General features: G+C 39.9%; 1 protein-coding gene and 1 pseudogene across 2 annotated transcripts in view; one reads left to right on the top strand and one right to left on the bottom strand.

Annotated features, from left to right (window-relative positions):
- Positions 1 to 1670: 1670 nt before the first annotated feature.
- VPS35L (VPS35 endosomal protein sorting factor like) overlaps positions 1671 to 10955 on the top strand; it is a 131078-nt gene continuing 121793 nt past the window's right edge. For both annotated transcript variants that reach the window (XM_037814344.1, XM_037814345.1), the window contains exon 1: positions 1671 to 1696. In XM_037814344.1, coding sequence (XP_037670272.1) covers positions 1680 to 1696 — 17 coding nt within the window. In that variant the 5' untranslated portion in view covers positions 1671 to 1679. The remainder of the gene's footprint in view (positions 1697 to 10955) is intronic.
- Positions 10383 to 10794, bottom strand: LOC119517541 (annotated as a pseudogene).

Genomic DNA, 10955 nt, shown 5'->3' with positions numbered 1-10955 from the left:
AGTGATATAATAGGGGTTTTGACAAGTGGGTATGGTTGAATATGCTTAAGAGCATGAGATATGGCTCTGCTCTACTGTCTCCCTCAGTTATCTGGCACCCCTCCACCACCCAAAACTGCTAGGATCTCATATCTCCAAAGGGACCAGCAGCATGCCATCCAGAAGCTTCTTAGATGTGCAGAATCTCAGGCCCCACTCCAGACCCACTGAATCAGAATCTGCATTTTAACAAGTTCCATTGGTGAGCTGTAGGCATATTCAAGTGTGAGAATCACTGCTTTATAGTTTATTGCTGGAGAAAAGCTCTGAAAACAAAGATCACAGAAGGTTGGATATGCCTCTTTTTGCCTTCACATTAATATACTGCTGCCACTGAGTGCTGACCATGTGCCAGGTATTTTATAATCTCCTTTCCATTAACATCAGAATTATCCTGATTTAACAGAAGAGACTAGGATGCAGTGAGCTAAAACGACATATTCCGTCCTCTGCTGGGTATTGAGAATATATTTGAGAGTATATATATTCTACAACCTTTTCCAGAGGAGCTTGTTTGAGCATGTGGTCTTCTGACCTCTTACTGTCAGAAAAGACAAAGGCTTCAAAGTAAAAGGGTAAAAAGCCAGGATCAGATGCTCTTTTGTGATTAATGAACAATTTCCCCCGTTAGACTGGTTAAACCCTGCTTTGGAGTCAACATTCAAATCCCCTTCAGGCACTTACTAGACTTGGTACTTACGTCCTTTCTTTGAGCTCCAGTTTCTTCATCACAGGAGATAATGAGTATTTCAAAGGGTAGCAGTGAAGAGTAAATGCAGGCTGCCATTCATATTATGCACTTAGTAAATGGTAGCTGTTAGGGAATTATCCTGTGAATGTATATGGACATTCAGCCATTTTTTTTTTTTTTTTCTTAATAAGGCAGAGAAAACACTGGAGCACACTTAAGTTCTGTAATCGAAATGGATCTCTACCTTCATAGAAAAGTACAGCTCTGCCAAGTGGGGTAAAATGATGATCCTATTTTCTCCGTTTGGTTTAGTTCCAATTAAATGCTGTCAATATGTAGCTAGGCCAGTGCTTGGAGACCTAGGTTGTTAGTCATGGCAAGGAGATGCTGGAATTGCCTAACTTCCGTGATGCCAGACGGGAAATCCGTGGCCTAGGGAGGGGGCGTGGCTTCTATAACCTAACTGCAAATTAGCCGCAGAAACTCGTGTTAGTTAGCTGCCCCCACTCCCACCTCCCTTCCCTCCAAGACGCGGTTTGCCCGTTCGCTCCATCTGTGTCTAGATCCGTCTCCTCCCTTAGAGGGCGCACATGTGCTAAGCAGCCGGGCTCTGCTTATGGAACGAACTGCCCCGCACAATCATGGCGTCGGCGAGCTGACTGACTAGGCTCTGAGGGTTAGGCAGAGTCCCTCACAATTACGGCGCCGGTAGACTATGAGGCACGGCTCTGCGGGACCGACGGCTGCCCCTGACGACCCGAAAGGCAGCCAGGCCTGGGCTCCGCTGGGCGGGCAGCTGCCCCTCACAATCATGGCGCCGGTGGACGGGCCGACACGGTTTCATGGGGCGCCCGACCCTCACAATCATGGCGGCCAGGGCGGGGCGGGGCGGGGCCTGGATAGGAGAAAGGGGCGGTGGCTCCCGCAAGGCGGTCATGTGACTGGGAAGATGGCCGTCTTTCCGTGGTAAGGAAGGAGCAGCCGATGGGCTCTGGGGAGGGGTGTCCTTTGGAGTCTCTGGGGCTCTCTGTTTCCGTGTATGTTTCTGCGTTCTGCGTGTGTGTGTTTGTGTGTGTACATGTGAATGAGCTGCTTTCTCCTGGAGGTTTTTGTGTTCTTCCACCCTTCCCTCAGATTGTCTTGACCACAGAATATGCGGCTGCTACCCCATTCGAAATTCCCTGACGCCGGACGGGTGGGGTTCTTGATTCTCTCAAATCTACCACCTTCCCGCACCCCCCACGACCCCATCCCCATTCATTCCCCAAAGAAACTCCAACGTCCCGAGCTTCAGCTTTCCCAGAAACTGGCGCGCGTTTGGGGGGCTCTGGCTGCTTGACTTGCTTCCTGAGTTACTCAGTTCACCTAGAATAGACTTGCTTTTCTCATCTGTAAAATGACTGTCTTGCATCCGACTCTGTGCAGAACCCTACGCTGGGCAATGAGGATACAGAGACGCTCAGACATATTCCTTGGCTTCAAGGAGCTGATAGTCTGATGGAGTAAACACACACAATAGAGGGATAGTCAAAGACGGGCATTTGGGGAAGCACAAAGAAGGGAGTCAACGCCACCCGGAAGCCCAGGGAAGGCTTCAGAGGGAGTCTTAAGTGGGTCTTGGAGGATGACCAGGAGTTCAGGAAGCTGGAAGGAACTGTGTGTGTCAAGGCTGAGAGGCTTGTTGGAACTCTTGTGGCTGGAGGAGCCAGGGATGACTGGAGCTTCAGGCTATAGTGGGTGATTTCTGTGCTTGGAGAACTCAGACATGCTGTGATGGGGTTGGTGGACTTAACTGGGGATATGAGTTCCCCTCTACATCTCAGAAAGGGAGATAATTTTTCCATCTTCATCTCCAAATTCTGAAATAGAACACATTGAATGAGTGAGCAAATGGAAGAGTATATAGTCACTTTTGAAATAATCAGGTACAACCTTCAGGTTGTATGCTTGATAAACAATCACCTTCCCCTCATTCCCTTGATTTGGCTAACCCTTAAGATAATGTTTCCTTCTAACACCTTCCTTGACCTTCTAAGTCAGGATTGGGTGCCCTGGTTGTGAGCTGTTCTAACACCCTGAGTTTTCTTTAACATTTTTTCTTTAACACTGCTGGCTTGACAAGAAGGCTAGGCACCTTTTAGGAAATTAACAAGGCTTGAGCATCAAAAACTGGAGAAACATCCAGCAATATTGGTCTTTTTGTGTTTGGTTTATTTCACTTGGTATGATGGTTTCTGAGTTCATCCATGTAGCATGCATCAGGACTTCATTCCTTTTCATGGATGAATAATATTCCTTTGTGTGGATATACCACAGTTTGTTTATCCGTTCTTCTGTTAATGGACACTTGGGTTGTTTTCACCTTTTGGCTGTTGTGAATAATGCTACTATGAACATTGAAGTATAAGTATCTATTTGAATCTCAGCTTTAAATTCTTTGGGGGGTATACTCCTAGAAGTGGAATTGCCAGGTCATATGGTAATTCTATGTTTAACCTTTTGAGGACCCATCAAACTGTGTTCCACAGTGGCTGTACCATTTTACATTCGCAAGAGGGTTCCAGTTTCTCCACCAACTCTCCAACACTTATTATTTCCCATTTTTCTGATATTAGCCATCCTAGTGTGTGTGAAGTAGTATCTCCTTTTGGGTTTGATTTGCATTTTCCTATTGACAAATGATGTTGAGCATCTTTTCTTATTTTTTTTAGCCATTTGTAAAAAATCTTCTTTGGAGAAATGTTTATTCAAGTCCTTTGCCCATTTTTTATTTGTGTTATTTTTCTTCTTGTTGAGTTGTAAGAGCTTTTTTTGAAATATATTTTGGATATTAAGGTCGTTTCAGATATATGATTGACAGCTATTTTCTCCCATTCTATATATTTTTTCACTTTCTTGATAATGTCCTTTGATGTACAAAAGTTTTTAATTTTTATAAAGTCCAAATTTATTTTTTCTTTAGTTGCTCATGCTTTTGATGACATATCTAAGAAAGCATTGTCCAATCCAGGGTCTTTAAGAATTACCTCTGTTTTCTTCTAAGAGTTTTGTGGCTTTTGAGTTAATATTTGTGTATGATACATGGTAGAGGCAGGAAGATGCTATTTTAGTCTCAGTATCCCAGTAAGTTTTAACTCCGGTATTTTTATTCTAAATTACAAACAGAGAAAGGCTCCATAAGGCTTTTAATGTCCAGCCTCTCCAAAATTCCTGTGATAGATTGAATCATGTACCCAACAAAACACATGTCCTTATTTGTAATCCATGTTCCTGTGGATGTGAACCCATTTGTAAAAAAGACCTTTTGAAGAGGTTATTTTTAGTTAGGGTGAGGCAAAATTGAATCAGTGTAGGTCTTAATCCATATGACTGGTGACCTTACAAAAGAGAGAGAATTCAGACACGGTCAGAGAAGCCAGAAGTCAGAGAAAACCACAGAAAAAGAACGAGGACATCAGCATGTGAGGGGAGGCAGAGATGCAAGCCAGGGGACCCCAAGGATTTTGGCAAGCCAGCACTAGAACACTACCGACGGGGAAGAAAGTAAGCTCTGCCAATACCTTGATGTTGGACGTCTACTCTTCAGTTCGATGAGACAATAAATTCCTGTTGTGTAAGCCAACCCACTGTCTGATACTTGTTATAGCAGCTCTGGCAAACTAAGACGGTTCCTAATTTGGCCATGCTCTAAACATTTCTCCATGCGGTGGTGTACATTCACCTTTCAGTTTCACAACTAGATTTGTTCCTTCTTAAAAGGACGGAGACTTCATTGTCTTCCCATTGCCTAGCATGATGCTTATTCCTAAATATTTTATTCTCTTTGATGCTATTGTCAGTGGAATTGTTTTTCTAATTTCATTTTTGATTTGTTCATTGCTATAGTATAGAAATTTGATTTTTTTGTATATTGATCTTGTATCCTGCAACCTTTGTGAATTCTAATTACCTCTAATAGTTTATTAGTGGACTCCTTGGGATTTTCTATATGCAAAGTCATATTCTCTGCAAATAGAGATAGTTTTATTTCTTCCTTTCCAATTTGGATGCCTTTTATTTCATTTTGTTGTGTAATTGCCATGGCTGGAACCTGCAATGCAGTGTTGAATAGATGTGGAGAGAGTGAATATCCTTATCTTGTTCATAATCTTAGCAGGTATTTATCCAGTCTTTCACCCTTAAGTATGATGTTGACTGTGGATTTTTAGTAGATGCCTTTTACCAGGTTGAGGAAGTTCCCTTCTATGCCTGGTCTGTTGGGTGTTTTTTTTTTTCCATGAAGCGGTGTTGAATTTATCAAATACTTTTTCTTCATCTACTGAGTTGATTGTGTGGGTTTTGTTCTTTATTCTATCAGTATGGTGTATTACATTAATTGATATTTGGATGCTAAGCCAACCTTGCATTCCTGCCATAAATCCCACTATATAATCTCTTTTATATGTTGTTAAATTCAATTTGATAGTGTTTTGTTGAGAATTTTTACATCTATATTCATAAGAGCTATTGGTCTTTAATTTTCTTTTCTTGTGATGTCTTTGTCTGGTTTTGGTATCAGGGTAGTACTGATCTAAATGAGTTGGGAAAGTTTTTCTTCTCCATGTATTGTTTAGAAGGGTTTGTGAAGATTTGGCATTAATCCTTCTTCAGATGTTTGGGAGAATTCACCAAGGAAGCCATGTGATCCTGCACTTTTCTTTGTTGAAACTTTTTTGATTACTAATTCAATTTCTCTACTTGTTGCAAATCTATTCAAAGATTTTCCATTTCTTCTTGAGTTAGTTGTGGTACTTTCCATCATCCTAGAAATTTGTCCACTTATTCTAAGTTATCTAATTTATTGACCTACAGTTGGTCATAGTATTCCCTTTCAACTCTCTTATTTCTGTAAGGTTTCTGCATTGAAATTTGACATTTAATGAACTTTTATTTTGTGCTAGGCACTATGCTAAGTGCTTAATTTGCAATATCTCCTTTAATCCTCACAACAACCCATTTTCCAGATGAAGCAATGGAGGCAGATGAAAAAGTTTGCTTAAAGTCATACAGCCCTGAAGGAGAGCTGAAGTTTGGAGCCAGGCACTGGAATCCAGAGCCTGACTCTAAAGATTACATAGCTCTTTATTGTCAGTTAGTCCTCAAATCTAGATTCTGGACTGAGGTTTTTGGGTTTTCAGGCTCCTCAAACCTTGCTTGTGGTGTCATGGATCTCCCTGTCTGCTCCTTTTTACCCACATTTTTCATTATCCCTGATGTCTTTTGGTCTGGCTTAAGATGTGAGATGCTCAGTGTATCTCAAATCACATTTCCTGTTTCACCCCATGGATTGCATACCTGAAATTGCCACCCTTTTTAAGAACTTTGAAGGGTGTGATATTTTATGACTGTGGTAGAAAAAAATTGTATGACCAGATGATGTGATTAGTAACTAAAATAAAAAATCAGTACAGAATTAAAATAGCTGAGAAAAAACATTAGTGGATTTCAGCATTTCCAGTATAAGTAGATTTGGTAAATCATATTGTGATTGGCATGTATGCATATTATCAGATGGAAATAATTTAAAAATAGGAAGTTGTCAGACTTTAATGTGCATATGTGTCACTTGGGGATCTTCTTAAAATGCAGATTGATTCTGTAGGTCTGGGGCTGCCTGGGTTTCTGCATTTCTGACAGTCTCTCCGGCGATGCCAAGGCTGCTGATCTGAGGCCCATGCTTTAGGTTGTCAAGGCCCGGTACAGCCAGAAGAGGTAGGAAGTTTGACCTTTTGTTGGTGTGAACTTGCAAGGGGGCAGGTGAGCATTTTGCTTTGCTGGATTATGGGGGGTGTTTACCATCTATATCAGTGGTGTTTGAACGTGTTTTTTACAGGGAAAGCTTTGTTAGCCTGGGGCGGTGGGGAGTGGGGATTTTTTGAGTAAGTGCCCACTGGAGGTCGCTGTTGGCCTTACTGAAGTCAAGCAACCCCGGCACCGAAGGAAAGAAAACACTTCACGGTCTTACAACGCAGGAAATGCTGACAATCAGGGAGCACATTTGAGGAAATAATGGAAGAAGTGACAGGAAATCAAAATATAGTTGTTTGTCCTGGGCCTTCAGGAAATTCTGCTTGTCTTGACAACTGATAGGTTTAAGAATGCCCTGAAAATGTATTCAGAAAATACATTTTCTTTCTTTTTTATTTTCTTTTTTAGATTTATTTCCAGAAGCAGTACTTTTTCCAAAGAATCTCACCCCGCCAATCTTTTTAAAAAATATATTTGATTTCAAAGCTTTGACCTTTTTAAAGAAAAGCAGACAGATGCTTAATTGTCATGGTTCTCAAAATGAACTCTGGGTGATCTGTAGAACTATTGGATCCAAGACTCTGACTGCCCAGGTTGGAATCTGGCTCTATCAACTGGCTGCTCCCGTGACCTTTGGTAAATTACCGAGAGAATCATAGCCTCAGCTCCTCCATCTGAAAAATGGGCACAGTCCCAGTACCTGCGTCATGAGGTTGATGAAACAAGGAAATGGAGGTAAAGGACTCGACCTGAAGCCTGGCAGACAGTAAACACATACTAAGTCAGGGCTGCTATTTGGTTGTTCCATGGCATGTCACACTACTCTTTTGATGTAGTGCTTTTCTCAACTGTTGGTTGATTTGTTAGTAATTATGGTAGGGGTGAAAAACATTTGCAACTAAATTTCAGGTCAGGTTAAAGTTTCTACTCATTCTGTTAAATTAACCCTTCAGAATTCTGCTTGTCTTGACAACTGATAGGTTTAAGAGTGCTCTGAAAGAAAAGAAAAGTGTAATTTGATTTTTAAAAACTCCATCTTGGCTGTTGGTGACTGTTATTCAAATTCATCTATCTTTTTGGGTCTTGTTTGTTTTATTCAGTAAATCAAGGACTGGCTGATAGCATATTAGAGTTTGAAAAAAATATTTCATAGGTGATTTCAGTTGTAATATTTTGGAAGATGAAGACATTGAATCTTTTGTTATTATGACCAAGAGGAACTGGGTAATGTAGTGTGGTATCCCCTGAAAAAGAAAAAAGGAAAGGCTGATTCATATCATCAACCAGCCCTTCTCCTCCTTTCCTGCACCCAAAGCTAGGTTTATCTAGAAAGGGATAGACATGAAATTGCATGTAACTCAATTATTTTGTGCTGGTTTGGGTTTCTGGGTTAGCAGGGGATATTGGATAAAGCCGACTTATTGGACAGCACAATTAGGTTTTGGGTGCTGAAATTGTGAGGCTGTGTGTGGGTGTGGGGGAAGAGTGGGGGTGCAGTAATGAATTCAAGGGACTTGGAGACCAAGGAAATGAAATGGCTGGGTTTGTGGGCTGTTTCTTCTATCCCTTGAGGGGTTGAGCTTTGGGGGTGGACGGGAAATGATCCAGTGTGCCCAGAAAAGCTGTTTTCCTGGAATGTGATATTTTGCAAACAGGAAGTGCCCGGCTCTTTCCAGAATGGATTAGTTGTTCTCCTGCTTGAAGGTTCAATGAAGGGGACAAGGGTAGGGTCATATGGATGAAATTACCTAAGCTCCTTCTAGCACTGAGATTCTGTGATTGTGTTAGCCTTCAGAGTCTTAAAATTATGTGCTAAGGATATACTCACACCGAAAAGAGTTTGGTTAAACCTGTGAGTTCAAAATTTAAAAAATCTAGTAAGCCGTGATATTCTTAAATTTTTGAGATAGAGTTGCAGAAATATAAAGAAAATCATTTAAAAACATTTTCTGCCTCCTCCTCCATCTCCCCCCACTGCTATGCTTGTCTCCTTTAGATTTTAAACCTTTTGAGCAGAAATAAGGTTCCAGTATGTTCCAGAAAAAAAAATTTTAGTTTATATACCGATAATTGAAATTAATCATTACTTTACAAAACTTTTCTGAAGTTTTCGTCTACACTGAAATATTTTTAAATTATTCAAGTAGATCAGAGTAGTCTTAAGAATAATGGTGTGAAAGCATTCTAACAAAATATCAGAGGTTTCCAAAAATGGAATGTTTTCTGATATCATGGTTACTTAAAATTTGCTTGTGTATCAAGAGGTTACCATTTAATTACTGTTAAGAGAAATTTCTTTGATATTCCAAATACTCTCAGGGACAGAGCTTATATTTTGCCTTTACTTCCAATGATACATTTTTCTATACCATTTAGTCTTCATTTTCTAGTTTTTCAAAATATTTAAAAATTTGCATTATAAACTTATTTTGTTTTTTGTCTTTTTCAACTCTTTTGACAGATGGGATAGAGTAACTGCATAATCTTTTAGACTTGGAAGTCAGAAACAAGTAATCCTCAAAACTGGTTTACACATGAACTCAACACAAAGTTTTCTCTGTTAAAATGATTGTATAAGATTTTTTTCCTTCAAATCTGTTAGTATGGATTTGAAACCCATCTTCTTTCCTGGTGTAGGAAAAATTTTATGCTTGAATGGAAAACCACGCTGTTTTATTGCCACCTGGTCCTCTCCAACATGGCATCTTGATTGATTGATTGATTCATTCATTCTATCTATCTATCTATCTATCTATCTATCTATCTATCTAATCATCATCTTGCCTGCAAACCAAGTAGTCAGTAGAGTCTTGCAAGTTAGAAATCAGTCTTTTATAACCTAATCAGGCCGTAATCAGGCCGTGACATCCCATCACCTTTGCAGTCTTCTGTTCCTTGGAAGCAAGTCACTTGGTCTGGCCCCAACTCAAGGGGGGGGATTGCACAAAGTTGTGAAAGCCAGGAGGCAGAGCCATTGAAGGCCATTTCTTCTTATTTTTTTTACTTAAAAATTTTTTTTTTTAATTAGGGAAGTTGTGGGTTTCAAAGTAATTATGCATAAAATACAGGATTCCCAAATACCACCCTATTATTAACACCTTGCATTGGTGTGATACATTTGTTACAATTGATGAAAGTGCATTTTTATAATTGTACTGTTAACTATAGGGTGAGAGCCATTTTTTAAAGCTACCTACCACACATCTCTGTACAGCTCTGTGTTCTTTGGCTTCTCCCTTGAACTGGTTGTAATACTCCACCAGTTTCCTCATTAATGAGTTAAATAAAATCTTTAACATATTTTTCATTTTTATATCTGTGTGAGTCATGATTTTACTTCTTTTTTTTTGAAAATTATCTTTTAAAGCTGGAAGAAGCCCAACTTGTGATGTTATACTTTTTGTAATATTGCTAGGTTTTCTATGCTGTTTCATTTAGGATTTTTACATCTATAATCATGAAAGAGCTTGGCCTGTAATTTCCCATTCTTTCAGTGTTTGCCCAGTTCTGGTATCAAGGTAATGCTGGCTTCAAAAGAAAAGGATTGGGAGGCTTTTCTTCTTTTTATAGTCTCTGGAAGAACTTGTATAAAATTATTATTTTTTTATTTAAATGTTTGGAAGAATTCCCCTGCGACGCTATCTTGGGAACATTTTTACTTACAGATTCACTTTATTTAATAGCTGTAGGGCTATGCATATTTTCTGTTTCTTCTCTTAGTTTTGATAAATTGTGGGTTTTTTTTCCTAGGTATTGATCCATTTCATCTAAATGTCCAAACATATTGGCATAAAGTTGTTTGTAATATCCTTTATGATATATATATTTTTTTCATTTTTGATGATTGAAACAAAAAAAAAAATATCTAGAACCACATCTTCTGGAAAAGCTACTTGTTTTTGCCCATCTTGTACTTCTCCTTGAACTTGACCTTGGCCTCATGCCAGGGCTTGCGTTTAAGAGCACGGTCTCTGAAGACATCCTTGTTGGCAGCAGTTTTGTCCAAGGGGATATCCACAGAGTACCTTGTGGGCACGAGGTGATTGTAGTTATAAACTTTCATGAAAGACTTGATCTTTGATCTCTTGGCGAATTTCTCCTTGCTCATGGCAGCTGTCACTTTGTGGGGTTAACAGTTGATTCCAGCCCCCAGAGCATGGTGGCTAGGGGCAGTCCGAGGTGCCATCACCAGTGTCCTTTATGGTGATGTCTCTGCGTCTGGAGTAATGTCCGGCCAGCACCAGCACCACCTTCCCGGGTTTCATAAACTTGCCCATTTTGAGAGCAACCATTGGGCCCTATGCAGAAAAGCCTTTATGATATTTTTAATATTTGTGGGACTTACAGTGATGCTCCTTTTTTCATTCCTAAAATTGACAATTTGTGCCTTCTCTCTCTCTCTCATCAGTCTTATTAGGGAATTTATTGATATTTATTA

The sequence above is a fragment of the Choloepus didactylus genome, chromosome 21 (assembly GCF_015220235.1).
Source record: "Choloepus didactylus isolate mChoDid1 chromosome 21, mChoDid1.pri, whole genome shotgun sequence".
NCBI lineage: Eukaryota > Metazoa > Chordata > Mammalia > Pilosa > Megalonychidae > Choloepus > Choloepus didactylus.
Note: the sequence above shows the minus strand (reverse complement) of the source record. Positions and strands in the feature narration are given on the sequence as shown.